This window comes from Paroedura picta, chromosome 16 (assembly GCF_049243985.1).
Source record: "Paroedura picta isolate Pp20150507F chromosome 16, Ppicta_v3.0, whole genome shotgun sequence".
NCBI lineage: Eukaryota > Metazoa > Chordata > Lepidosauria > Squamata > Gekkonidae > Paroedura > Paroedura picta.
Genome location: NC_135384.1, coordinates 21,403,011 through 21,417,838, shown reverse-complemented (window position 1 = coordinate 21,417,838; position 14,828 = coordinate 21,403,011). Strand labels below are relative to the sequence as shown.

Sequence of the window (14,828 nt, the reverse complement as noted above, 5' to 3'; positions counted from 1 at the left end):
TATCAGAAATATATTATGTGGAACAGATTATTCAAGGAAGCAGTTTTCCAAAAACCTATAGCTTGTTTTCCAAAAACCTATAACATGTTATGAAATAAATGCCAATGAGTAAATATGATCTTACCTATAACTAACACTGTAAATTGTGAGGAAAAAGTTAATCTGCTGGTTCCAATAGTATCTGTTTTCTTCCTGAATGATTCTATCCTTGTGATAGGCCCCAACCAGCTAAAATTCTGACTGAGGAAGAGGCAGATCATAGAATCATAGAGTTGGAAGGGAGTTCCAGGGTCATCTAGTCCAACCTCCTATAGAATCCAGGAACTCACAACTAGCTCCCCACCCACATGAATCCCAATTTCATGCCCAGGTGATCCCCCCCCCCCACCAAAAATCTCCAGAATCCAGCCTGGCCTGGAAGAAATCCACCTCCCATCCCACAGTGGCTATCAGCAATTCCCTGGGTATTTGAGGAAGGGCCACTAGAGACAAACAGTGGCACACCCCTTCCTTCCCATCCACCCAGTCAGCCTAAGCTCATAAAATCAGCATTTCTGTCAGACGCTTAAAAACTTCCAAAGAAGATCTGAGAGCCTTGCCAGGGTCAGCCCCTGAGCTTCAGCCACTGCCAACAGACTCCGTCTCAGAAGCACCCAAAGGGCCCCGGGACCCTAGCCCAGAATCATAGAATCATGGAATCATAGAGTTGGAAGGGGCCATACAGGCCATCTAGTCCAACCCCCTGCTCAACGCAGGATCAGCCCAGAGCATCCTAAAGCATCCAAGAAACTGAGCCACAACCAGGCACAAGCACCCAGCCCCTCCAGCCTTTAGACAACCAGCCTGTGGCAGAAGTGCCGGCAGCAGCTGGCTCAGCACCCTTGTCTCCTGAGGCCTAAGAGCATCGACTTAGAAAGCAGCGCTTTGCCTTCCAGGAAAGGCTCAGGAGCGCTAGGCTGGCTGCACACGGCAGAACTGGTCCCTGAGGTGCTCTGCAGAATCCACTGAGAAGACTGAGGCAGCTGTGCAGGGCCAGAGGGGTGGGAGGCGTGGTGCCGGCAAGGTCCTCTGCCTCCAAAGCCTACTCTAGGATCACAGGGACCTGGCTCCCCTGAGTGACCTTTGACCTGTGACTCTTGACTACGGCCCTCCTTTCTGCCTCCACTGGACTTGGCCTGTGAGTGCTTGATGCCCACCAACTGACCTCAGCTTCTGGGGCCACGTTTGGCACAGGCCTGCCGTTTTCAACCTTTTTACCATGCGGGAGCCCCCGAAATGAGTTTTCATGCTTCGAGGAGGCCCAGAAGTGACCAGCTGGCCACACCTCCCTACCATGCCCCCGCCTTGGGAAGTAACATCACCCCCCCCCAAATTAAGACTCCAGGAGGACTGAGGTGGAGAGACAGGAGGAGGTTTAAGGGGGGCGGGAGTAGGCATGCAGGCGATGCCCCCTCCCAGGTGCAGAAACCACAAGACAACTCCTGCTTGGGACGGGGGGCGATGGAAGCAGCCAGTCCCCAAGCTGATGGCTGATACCATTAAGGCAGGAGAGGCAATGCCCTAGACCCCCTCCAGAGCTCCTGTGGATCCCCTCTGAAGCTCTTGCGGACCCCCAGGGCTCACCTGCACAAGATCTGGTCTGGTGAAGGGAGAAATCCACTCACAAGTGCTTGAGCTGCTAGGGGGGGGGTGAGGGGGGAGCATCCATCCCCCCCAACTCTGCACACCCTGCCTTCTAGGCCAAATCTTCTAACGTGGAAGGAAGTTTCTCAATATGTTATGCTAACAGTGGTCAAACAGCTTCCTCTGAGCAGGGGGAAGAGCAGGCGAGGGGTGCCTCGAGTCTCGAACCTGAGGCTGCAAAACCCTTCCTGCCCTCTTCAGAAAGGCTGCAACTGCAGGGCCCGCAAGGGCAGTGGGTCTGAGATGCCTGCTGATCCTCGTTTATCTCGTTACGCAAGAAGCGGCGGCAGGAGAGAAGGTGCTTCTGCAAGCACCCACATCCGGCCGGCACTCCAACAACTTGGCCGGCTCCCAGTTGAATTCCGGATCAAGCTTAAGGTTCTGGTAATCACCTTTAAGGCCCTACGCGGTTTGGGCCCAGTGTATCTGAGAGGCCGCCTCCCTGCCTATACCCCCAAAAGAGTCCTACGTTCCGCCACCTTCAACTGGCTGCGGATCCCTGGCCCCAGAGAGGCGTGTCGGACCTCAACAAGGGCCAGAGCCTTCTCGGACCTGGCCCCCACCTGGTGGAACGAGCTCCCTGAAGAGATCAGAGCCCTGCCCAGACTTCCACAGTTCTGCAGGGCCTGCAAGAGGGAGCTCCTCCACCAGGCATTTGCTCGAGGCCGACCGACTCAGAACACCTGCTGGTCCCCCCAGACGCCCGCCCATGACTCTCCCAAAGTTACTGTTAATTGTTATTTATATTGTAATTGTGGTTTTGTAATCTTTTGATGTTTTATTGAAAGTTGTTTTGATGTTATAGTCTGTATAATGTTCCATGTAAGTTATAGAATGTTCAGTGTAAACCGCCCAGAGCTGCAAAGAAGTGGGCGGTATAGAAATCTAAATAAATAAGTAAACAATAAAGGCAGGGAGGTCTTGTCGGTTCAAAGCACGTTCGAGGCATCATGTCTGCAGCCTGTGCCTCCTCCTGCAGCCTGTGCACTGCGTCGCATCCAGAACCCATATGGCCTGGGAGATAACGTCACACCGTGCAGGGGAACCTATGCAAAGGTCACACCAACCAGGCCTTGAATACAGACCAATATAGCCCAGACTGAGTTCAGCAAAACACAGCTACGCTATGGGTCCCATCACCCCCGTGAGGACTAGAGGGAGCAATTCTGAGCAACACTTCAAAAAGCAACTGGGCCTAGTGTGGTTGGATACTACTCCCTGAAACGAGGGGAAAAAAGGGTTCCTTGCACAGAGAAAGGTAGCATGCTAGAACGTTCTGCTGTAGCTCCTTTTCCCCTGATATATTAGGTTTCTATGTGCACTGATTTTTTTTTTAAGCTACAATCTGAAGTGGTCCAGCCCTGAAGCATAAGTGAAAATGAATGTAAACTGAATGTGAGGAGCACTAGTCTTTCTCTGAGAGAGCCACATCTTAGGAATCCTCTCCCAGGGAGGACCTGTGCTCCTCGGGAAACTTAAAACAAGAACCCCAAGCACACACACAAAAGCTGCGGTTATCTGTTGTTGGAAAGACAGCCCCCTTGAGCCTGCACTTGGGGAGGGAAGTGGTCTAGAAAGACTGCATTTCTTCATGCCTTCCATTTCTCCCCCGTTAGGACTCTGAGGGGCTTCAAACATTGTTCTCCGTGCCTCTGTCTTCTCATAACCACCACCCTGTGAGGTAGGCCCGGTTGAGAGTTTGCAATGGGCCCAAGGTCACCCAGTGAATATCCACAGTTAAAGAGGGGATCTGAGCCCGCCTCTCAGGATCCTATCTACCACATCACGCTCAAGGCTGGCCACAGTCAATTTTGCTTGCGTTGCAGTTTCAGCGCTGGAGTTTACCCTGTTTGGGTCTGTGCCAGCTTCCAAAACCTGGAGTGCGTTGAATTGCTTTGTATTAAAAGCTCAGAGAGCATCTCTCAGACAGGAAAGCCACTGCGGACTTTTTTATAGATAAAAAATGCCAAATCCTGCAGAGAGCCACTGAAGCCATGTTGTCTTTGAGCATCCCTAGTTTCATTATACCTATCGGGGGGGGGGGGGGGGGGAGATTTCTGGAAGAAGAAAACAGAATGCTGCATCTGTGCCCTGGCTGGCAGATTTCTTTGTGCCTTGGAGGGACCATTTCTCGAGCTATGTAAATATTTACTGGTTGCTAAGAGTGCCCCAAGGGCTGGGGGCTTCCCCCTCCATCCGGGAACACACAGACACCTCGTGCTGAGCAGACTCTTCCCCTCTTCCGAAGCAGAGCCCTCGTTTTAAAAGCAGCACATGGCACCCGGCCCGTTCACGTTATACAAGGGGTTTGGCCCGGAGCTGTGAGCGGAGTGGAAAAGGAGCCCATTCCAGGAGGAGAAAGGCCAGCTGCCTCTGCGGTGAAGCCAAGGAAAGCCAAGCGCTGCCTCCACCCGGCAGGAGCACAAGAAGGAAAGGCTTTCCCTAGAAAGCAATGGAAAGGTCAGCGCTTGATACCATGGGAGGGGGGAGGGGATAAATGTGTACCCAGCTTGCAGACTGAACTTGACACTGGAATTTTGCAGACATATGATTTAAGAGAAGTGCAGAAATGTAAACCTCTCCCACCTACCCACTCCCCGCAAGAAAAAAAAACACACACACTTGGCTTTACAAGACAATTGGCACCAGCTACAAGTCCTATATAGTTTCGATTCGGTGTGTGATTTGACTGGCTCAAATCCAGAGAACGGGAAGGAGAGGGTGCAGGATTCCACCAGCTTGCGATCATTCAGTCAGTTCATAGAATCATAGAGTTGGAAGGGGCCATACAGGCCATCTAGTCCAACACCCTGCACAACGCAGGATCAGCCCTAAGCATCCTAAAGTTCTCCATGCACAGCACAGCAGATCTACTGGGTACACTCCTCGTTGCACACAGATTGCTCATGGCTGCCTTTAATGCCTGTTTTTTGACTTCACTCCCATATTATGGTTTCATTCCGTAAAGACTTGCACGCACACACACACACACACACACACACACACACACACACACACACACACACACACACTATGCAGACACTTTATGGTAGGGGTGGGCAAACTGTGGCCCTCCAGATGTCCATGGACTACAAGTCCCATGAGCCCCTGCCAGCATTCACTGGCAGGGGCTCATGGGACTTGTAGTCCATGGACATCTGGAGGGCTACCGTTTGCCCATCCCTGCTTTATGGTATGGCTCAGTACAGACATAATGCAAAGCCATGACTTAATTCAAATTCAAATACAGGCTACTCCGCTAACCATGGCTTGTTGGGGTTTGCTAAGCCAGGATCTGAAAACGAGAAATGGCGTCTACCACGGTTCGCCTCGACTGCCCTGACCTGGGTAGCCCTATCCTGTTAGGACCCGGGAGCTAAGTAGTGGCTCTACTACCTGTGTGGATTTGTCGCTCATATGCGATAAAGCAGCTCCTTCAGCATCCCGAGGCCACTGACCAAGGAGGTACGAACCGAGGATGGCGTCCAAGGAGGAAGTCCGTCTCACCCTGGGAGGTCTGTTCCGGCAGGTCTTCTCCGTAGGGCCAGCAGCACACGGAACGCTGGCTGGGCAGGAGGGAGGAGAAAGAGAGGTAAGAAACCCGGGCCTTTCTAGAACTTGGGCTGCACTAGGAGGAGTAGGGCTGCCAACCTCCAGGTGGTGGCTGGAGATCCCCTGGGGTTCCAACTGATCTCACCTGGAGAAAATGCCCAGTATGGAAGATGGACTCTGAGGCACCATACCCCACTGAAGCCCCTCTCCTCCCCAGGTCCCGCCCTCTTCAGCCTCCTGCCGCAAAATCTCCAGGTATTTCCCAACCCAGAGGTGGCACCCCTAACCAAGACCCCTCCTGCAATTACTCATTTCATCCCATCAGCTGCCCTTCTAAGGGACAACCAAACTGGTGTCCATGGGGACATGGTGACAGCACATGAATATATGGTTTTTCCAGTCATAAGAACATAAGAGAAGCCAAGAGCCCATCCGTTCCAGCACACAATGGCCCAAACCATCAGGAGGCCCACCAGTGGGGTTAGACACCAGAAGCCCTCCCACTGTTGCCCCCCAAGCACCACAAATACAGAGCATCCCTGCCCCAGATAGTGCTCCATCTATGGTCGTTCATGCACCACCGCTCCATACATTCATTCCGAACCCGCTTGAAGCTGTCTAGGCTTATAAGACTGCAAGTCCCTGCTTTCTGTTCCTCCCTTGTTTTGCACCCAAAACAATCCAAGCTCCTAATATGCCGAATCCGGTGCCTGAACACAAGAAGCCATCAGAGAACCATCTGCCTCGAGAAATTCTCCTTTAAGCCCTTTGTGTGTGGTCCAGCACAAAGTGCAGACTGAACACTTTGCCTGAGAACACATTACTGAGTGGTAAAGACAAAACACTCTGTGCATGCTCTGCACCACCTAAAGCTTACACGTCGGAAGCCCCACGACTGAAAAACCAAGCTTCCAGGGCGGAGTGGGGTCCCCAGTGAAGCCTACACCAAAGTCATTGTGAGTCATTCAAAGTCATTCATACACCAAAGTCATTCAAAAGCACACATGGTTTGAAGAAGAAAAGTTGTTTTTTATACCCTCCTTTTCAGGACCCAAAGGAGTCTCAAAGCAGCCTTTCCTCTCTCCACAACAGACCCCCTGGAAGTTAGGTGGGGCTGAGAGAGATGTGACAGAACTGCTCTGTGAGAACAGCTCTATCAGGACTGTGACCAGCCCAAGATCACCCAACTGGCTGCATGTGGAGGAGCTGGGAATCGAACCCAGCTCTCCAGATTAGAGGCCACCACTCTTACTCACTACATCAATCTGGCCCTCAGGAAACTTGTAAGTACAGTACTGGGATACGTTTTTTCAAGCTTTGGAATCCAGATGTTGGTTGGCCCACACCTGTTGAAGGAGGGGAGAGATCAAAATGCCCAGCCACCTCTGTTTGGTAAACCGGCTACAATTAATTTATGAATGGTTGAACACCAATCATTCACAGCTCTAATTAAAAGGGTAATTATGCTCTTTAACTGTTACGTAAGGGAGAACAAGATTTAAAGTTAAGCAAAGAACACCCATTACAGACATGTTTTATACATGCCGAGACATTTTTTTTCATTATGAACTTTAAGGGGGGGGCAGTCTGTGTAGCTCTGTAACACAGCCGCTAATGAGCTGAAAGGATCTTGGCCTTCTTGTACTTTGGCCAGGTGACCTACATGGAAGAAGGATGGCACCGAGGTACACAGGTCAGTCCCTCCATGCCAAATCGACAAAATTTGGCACAAGACTGTTGCACCATCAGCATGCTTTTTGCTGAGCTTAGTAGACATGCTGACATGAAATCTGCAGCCAATTGGGAGCAGAGCCACATCCCTCCAAATGTTTCTTCGGGATAACAATTCTCGTAAAAGGTGTGCTCATCTTGGTTGTCCTAAAAGGAGACGCACTCCGCCCACCACAATAATCAAGGGCTCATTTTGCAGCTCCAAAAAGTCTCCTGAACAAACGAAAATGCAGGGTGCCAAAATTAGCACTAGTGGCTCAGGAACTGATGGAGACACATTTAGGAAGTTTCCACATTTTCAGGGGGTTCTGCATCCCATGTGCGGGAACATCTAGGAATGGGCTCAATTGTGTCAAGTCACCTACTCTACAATTCATCACCCAAAAAATTTAATTGCTACATTTTCATGCATGGGAGATGTTTTGGACTGCCATATTCCTGAAAGTAATACACCCCCCTGCGCATGTATGCGTGTACGTACACACTCTCTCTCTCTCTCTCTCTCTCTCTCTCTCTCTCTCTCTCTCTCTCACTATTTGCCCTGCCTTGGAAATAAGTACGTGCAGTACAAAGTTCAAAATGAAATTGTTTGGTGAATCCGTTATTATTTGCTCCTTGAATAATCCTGATAAGAACTGTGCATAGATTAATAGGGATAACCTTGGCATAGGTGTCCTCAACATTTCTGACCCTGTGGGCACAGGACGGTGGGCACTGCCACAAGATAGCCTCTGCGGCTTCCCATCAGTTGTGAAAACTCTTGTGCTGCCTTAGCAGCAGCTGCTTGCCAAAGCAACTTTGTAAAAAATCTGCACGGCCCATCAATTTTCAAACGTCCAGTCAAAAGCCTTGCTGGCCAAGAACCCCACCTGCCCCCACGTTGTTTCGAAAAGCATTTGGGGATCCCTGCCGAAGAAGTGCAGAATAATGGGCCACCCCTCGGAGACAGACCCACTGGTCCCTGCCTTTCCGGCCCAACCTCTGGGGCAGCCAACACCCAGAGGGCCTTCTTGATCCAGATCCTTTCTAAATTGGCAAGACTCGATCTCAGGACCTTCAGGGTGGACTTGGCCTGCCAAGATATGGACCCTTGCCTCTCAACTCCAGGTCTACCCACTGACTATCTTTAGCCATGGGAGAGGAGAAGGCAAATAGAACCTACAGGTTTTGTTCACACCTGAGGACCCTTCTGGTGAGGGTCATTTTCTTGCCCAATCAATGTGCAACTGCCAATCATGTGCCCCAAAGAACGCAGCACCCTGTTCTGCTGTCAATCATCATCCAACAGTATTAACAGGGAGGTTGTTTGTTTTCAGGGTGTGCAGTCTACTTACAGCAGTGAGAGTCAATGTGGCACCAGTTGGGAGGAAGGGGAATACCATGGTGCCTTCAGCTGCCTCTCCTGGCACCTGGTTGCTGCACAGGTTTTGGAGGATAACATCCAAAATGTCTTGAGTGGAACAGCAACTGAAGGAAAAGAACAACTCCTTGGCTGCTCCCCACCAGCTAAGTCAGGGGTAGTCAACCTGTGGTCCTCCAGATGTTCATGGACTACAATTCCCATGAGCCCTGCCAGCAGGGCTCATGGGAATTGTAGTCCATGAACATCTGGAGGACCACAGGTTGACTACCCCAGAGCTAAATAACTCAGCACCCATCTTGTCCCTGGCACGTACATCACAGCTATACACCCTCACCTCGGTCACTGGCATTTAGAAGAGGAATGGGGAATCAAACCCGGCTTGCTAGATTAGAAGCCGCTGCTCTTGACCTCGACACCAAGGTCAGACTCTTTAAGCTCAGAAACTTCCTCCCAGGGAACAAAACCCAATGTGCTGAAAACTGAAGGGAAACGTTAAAGAGGTGAGCCCAGCTTTCGTCTGCCTCCTCGATGCAAGAGCCACTTCAAAATGATGTAGGAGGCACACCCCCCTTTGTTTGCTGGCACAGAGCCCTCATTCCAAAGCAGCAGAAGACTTGTTTTCTATATCCTGCTTTTCACTACTCAAAAGAGTCTCAAAGCGGCTCACAATCACCTTCCCTTCCTCTCCCCACAGCAAGCACCCTGTGAGGGAGGTCAGGCTGGGAGAGCCCTGATATTAGTGGAAGAAGAAGAGTTGGTTCTTATATGCCACTTTTCTCTACCTGGAGGAGTCTCAAAGCGGCTTACATTTGCCTTCCCTTTCCTCTCCTCACAACAGACACCCTGTGAGGTGGGTGATGCTAAGAGAGCCCTGATATTTCTGCTCGGTCAGAACAGCTTTTTCAGTGCCATGGCAAGCCCAAGATCACCCAGCTGGCTGCAGGTGGGGGAGCGTGGAATCAAACCGGCTCGCCAGATTAGAAGTCCGCACTCCTAACCACTACACCAAGCTGGCTCTCAGAAGGGCAAGGCAGTGAAAAACAGGCAGAATTATCAATCTGAATCCTCAATATGCCACTACAGCAAGTACGATACGATAACATTTATTGTATGTAGCCAAAGGCCATTACAAAACACAATTAAAACAATATGGCACAAATATAAATAAATAAAACAATATTTATCCAATATTGTGTACCTAAAAATGTAAACATGGACCACTAAGTTACAATAAAAGGGATAAAATGGTGTATCAAGGTGGAGGCTCCTGTAAAAATGCATTAGCTCGAATCTTCCTGGCAGCCAGAGCAAAAAGTGCCACCCTATATTGTCAGGATCAGTCCCTGCTCTCTGCCATGAGTACTGTTCAGTGAACCTATATGAGATATAGGGGTCGACATCTGATAACAGATAGGTGACTTTGTTAAAATCAGAAATAGGGTGAGAGTTTGGTAATACCTTGGCAAGGAATTTGCCCCTGGGTTCGGAGTACAGGGGACAAGCCAAAACATAGTGGGGCAGGTCCTCCACAGATGGATTTCCACATATACACAGGCGTTGGGCTGTGGGTATTCGGAGATATCGCCCAGAGAGCATGGCTGATGGCATCATTTCAAACCGCAAAGATGTTAGGGCCATTCTAAGAGTACGTGTTGTTATGTTTACTAAATATGATGCTCTAGAGTGGTCTTTTTTATTTGTTTTATACCATGGGGCTGATTGTGATAGCTGAATTGAAGAGTGGTCAATCAGTGAGTCAGCTTTGAACACCCAATCCCGTATATCAGAAATATTGGCTGATGTATGCAGTAAGTCATCTAGTATAGCGTGAAATGCTATGGAGCTAAAAAAGAAAGAATGGAGCTAAAAAAATCAGACCGAGTCCTGTCTTTGCTCAATAAGAGCTTGAAACTTTGATGATGGTTTAAAGGTAAAGGTATCCCCTGTGCAAGCACCGAGTCATGTCTGACCCTTGGGGTGACGCCCTCTAGCGTTTTCATGGCAGACTCAATACGGGGTGGTTTGCCAGTGCCTTCCCCAGTCATTACCGTTTACCCCCCAGCAAGCTGGGAACTCATTTTACCGACCTCGGAAGGATGGAAGGCTGAGTCAACCTTGAGCCGGCTGCTGGGATTGAACTCCCAGCCTCGTGGGCAAAGCTTTCAGACGGCTGCCTTACCACTCTGCGCCACAAGAGGCTCCGATGATGGCTTAAAGAATCTGATTTAGTTGTGATGCCTTTCTTCCAAGATTTCAGAACAGCTGAGTGGGCACGGGCTTTGAGTGAGGGAAAACCAAGTAGCAAGTAGCAACTGAAGTCATAGCAGAGGTCCTCCTGAACTGTTTAAACCCCCTTCCAGAAGGCCAGAAGGGACAGTGCCAGCCAAGCTTCCAAGGGCAGGAGATCCTGCAGCCGTGACACCACCCCCAAGAAGGACCTGTCCCATGTCCCCAGTCCCTCAGCTTCTTAAGGCAGAGGCAGGCTGTTGACAGACAGGGCCATGCCGGCGAAGGCAGCCCTTCAGATACCCTAGTCCAGGGATAGTCAAACTGCGGTCCTCCGGCAGGGGCTCATGGGAATTGTAATCCATGGACATCTGGAGGGCCACAGTTTGACTACCCCTGCCCTCGTCGCAAGCAGCCTTTACAGTTTAAGGGCCGTGGTTTTGCCTGCATCTTGGGGTGCGCGTGTGCTTTGATGGCAAGTCACAGCTGACTTACAGCAACACTGTAGAGTTTTCAAGACCATTCGAAGGTTGGTGACCACTACCTGCATCGCCATCATGACCCTGGCGTTCCTTGGAGGTCTCCCAACCAAATACTGGCCACAGTCCGAGTTATGGAGAGATTAGTCTGGTCTTAATTCTGAGCCCAAGAAGCTGCCCAGAGAGAGCACTTTGGGGTCTTCAGAGAGATATCCCCCCTCACCTGCAATCCAACCTGAATTGGAATACAGCACTTTACTTAGGAGCACTTAAAACTTAATATGTATTTTCTCAGTAACACAACACCCCTGTAAGACAGGTCATGCCACTGGGCGGGGGGAGATGACTCCAAGGAAGGCTTTCTCAAAACCACCCAGCAAGTTCACAGCCGAAGGCGGCAAGTTCTGAAGGGAGCATTTTCTTGGCTCACAGCTCCTCCATGCTCCTAGCGAGGAGATCCATGTCAGAGAAAATGCCAGCCAATGCCCAAGGCTGAAGATGGTTTGCATTTCATTTACGCAAAAATTAATCTGCAATCATCACCCTGAAAGCAGGGATTCTCCTGGGGCACTGCCAAGGAGCTCTCTGGCCACTCCGATCCAGGGTGCTTGACTCACAGGAGTTCAGCAGCTATTTAAGGCCTCCCTTGACTTGCTGTTGACTGTGCGTTCATGTCTATTTGAGGCACGCGGAACTTGCACAATTCCCAAACAAGCACCTGGACTTGAACTCACTCAGAAGCCTCTCCTCCAGCCTAGGAAGCTCAGCCTGGCGAAAGCTACCTGCAGAGTCTCATAGACACCAACCATCCCGTACCCCTCCCTCTATTAACCCAGGGCCAAATCTAGCCCCTGCCATGTGACACTCCTTCCTGACTCGCCCTGACCACATCTGGGAGACCCGGGGCCGCCCACAAGCAGTGGAAGAGCTAAAAAGAACGCAAGTCCACAGCTGAGACGAGGCTGCCCTCCCCACGTCCAAGCGGCGTGGCCTAAAAATATACCCGAGGCAGCAAAAACAATGATCCCTGCAGGACAAAGATGGCTTGCGGGAGAAGCAGGGTGGAGTATCCTGTTTACTGCGTGGCTCCATTGTCATCCTCACCCACGAGGTTGGGACCAGCCCGGCTGAGCCCCACCTGCAGATCCTGGGACTGGTCCAAGCTCTGCTCCCCAGCCCCACGGCTCCCATCTGCTCGGTCATATCAAACTCACAGGCACCTCTCCAGGATGAGAGCAGGCCCCGATGTCAGTCTGGCTGCTGCCTCACCTCTTCAGCCCAGACTGCTGCCCCAGCCCTTTATAAATTCCCTTCTAGGTAGGTGAATTTATAAAGACAAAGGTGAGCGATTTCCCCACCTCGTCCAAAAAATCTAGATATCAAGGGCATCAACTGCAGCTGACTGGCAGTAGTTTCACAGTAGACAAACAGAAATACTTCTTTACACAGCAAGTCATTGAAATGTGGAATTTGTTGCCAGGGGATGTAGAGATGACTACGGGGTGGAAGGACAGATCTATCAGTGTCTGAGGAGAACCTCCACATGCAGGAGCACGAAGCCTCGGAATCCCAGAGCCAGGAGGTAAAGTCAGGGGAAGGCCTTGACCTCTATGCCCTGCTGATGAACAGCCAGAGGAACTGGCTGGCCATTATGGAAGAGAGGAGGCTGGACTAGATGGCCCACTGGTCTGATCCAGCAGGGCCCGTCTGATGTTCTGAATGGAAAAATTCCAGTGAAACATTTTATCTTTGGGAATTAGTGAGATGCTTTTTGGAACCGGGTTTTGAAAACTTCAGATCCGTAACACAGAAGTTATGTAGAAGTTATCTAAATCTACAGTATTTAATAATATTAATTCCATGTATATTGCAGGGGTGTACCCCGTGTTTTCATGGACATATTTACTGTTTAAACTTTGTCCACAATTAGTACACTGTAATACAGGATTCTCCAACAAGGTGCTCACGGGCAGCGCCCACCTGGCTTGTTCCTGGCTGCCCTCATCCAAAGGGCAAAGTTTCCCACTGGATGATCAGGAGGGCTGGGAAGCACCAGTGAGTGTGTGGCTCCATTCTGTCTTCCCAAGGATGTGTGAGGCAAAAGGCAACCAAGTTTGACTCTGCCTCCCAGGGCAGCCATTTGGGGAGGGGGGGTGCTTGCCACCCACTCTCAAAACCCCAGAGCTACCTACAGGCTCAAGAAGGGGGATGCCTGTTATAATACATACAACATAACTCCCCATTTTCAACTGCACACAATTCAGCTAGGTAACTAAACACACGGCTAGCCATCCGACGGTTCTATGGGACAGTCCAAATCACACCCTTCCTTTTTTCTATCACGACACAATTGGGGCTTATTTCAACATTTTCCTTTTCTCTTACCCGTCCAATGGCAAGAATTAAGATGCGCGTGGTGAGCAGCCTTTTGCTGCTCTCTCTCACTTTAGGACGGGGTACATCTGTCATTTCACATGCAGAAACCCACAGCTGTTATATTTAGAAGTTCCAAAGAGATGTGGTCTATGTTCAGTTGAATATGTGCAGCTGGCTAAAGGTCACTCAATGAACCCCAACTTCTGGGTCCTAGTTGAACACTCTAACCCTGGGGTAGTCAAACTGCTGCCCTCCAGATGTCCATGGACTACAATTCCCATGAGCCCCTGCCAGCATTTGCTGGCAGGGGCTCATGGGAATTGTAGTCCATGGACATCTGGAGGGTCGCAGTTTGACTACCCCTGCTCCAATCTCTAACACCACTGTGGCTAGCGTAGGGCGCACTAACCCAGGAAGAGCACCTGAATAAACCCACATGCGGACCTAATAGGGATACGATCCAAATACCACAGGAGGAATTCAGGTCATGGAACAAGATTTCTCACTTAGGAATGCCAGCCTCCAGGTGGGACCTGGGCATCCCCCAGAATTACAGCTCATCTCCAGACTTCTGGGGTCAGTTCCCCTGGAGAAAATGGATGCTTTGTAGGGTGGAGTCTACGGCATTTTTCTCCACTGGGGTCTCTCCAGTGGACACTTTCATCCTCCCGTGTTGTTTCCACTATTAGGGTGATCCAGCTGTGCTGCAGCTGCAATGGCAGTGGCCTTCATTCCCTTCTTTATGCAACTGTGGGTTGTGTTTCTAATAATTTTAAGCCCCGGCATACAAGTGCAAATATAACAGCAGCCACACGTTGTGGAGCAATGAGAGCAGCTAGCCTCAATAAAGCCAGGTTTAAAAGCTCAAGGGTATCGTAAGAACGTATGAAAAGCCCTGTTGGATCAGACTAAGAATTCATCTGGTCCAGCATCCTGTTCCACACTGTGGCCAATCAGTTCCTCTGGATGGGCAGCACCAGTAGGCGAGGCTGAGCCCTTCCTTAATAAGAACAGAAGAGCCCTGCTGGGTCAGACCAGGGGCCCATTGAGTCTAGCCTCCTGCATCACACAGTGGCCAACCAGTTCCTCTGGAAGGCCAACAACAAGGCACAGAGGCTAAGGCCATCCCCTGAGGTTGCCTCCTGGCTCTCGGATCCAAAGGTATAGTGCCTCTGAATTTGGAGGTCCCCCACAGTCCGCATGGCTAGTAGCCACTGACAGATCTGTCCTCTGTGAATCTATCTAATCTGCTTTACAGCTGTTTATGCCTGTGGCCATCGTGGCATGCTCTGGCAAGGAATGCCACATTTTAATCACCCGCTGTGTATTTCATTTTGCCCTACTGCCCATGGGCTTCACTGGAGGCCTTTGAGCTCGAGTAACTCAAGGGGAGTTGCTCAGTTCCCTAAAGGAGGGGA

At 50.4% G+C, this 14,828-nt stretch overlaps 1 protein-coding gene across 3 annotated transcripts in view; it reads right to left on the bottom strand.

The window, feature by feature from the left end:
- FAM117A (family with sequence similarity 117 member A) overlaps nt 1-14,828 on the bottom strand; it is a 56,422-nt gene that overhangs the window by 16,234 nt on the left and 25,360 nt on the right. For 2 of the 3 annotated variants that reach the window (XM_077315532.1, XM_077315531.1), the window contains exon 2: nt 5,080-5,249. In XM_077315532.1, the coding sequence (XP_077171647.1) occupies nt 5,080-5,249 (170 nt within the window). The remainder of the gene's footprint in view (nt 1-5,079; nt 5,250-14,828) is intronic. The other variant, XM_077315530.1, reaches the window with a different exon arrangement.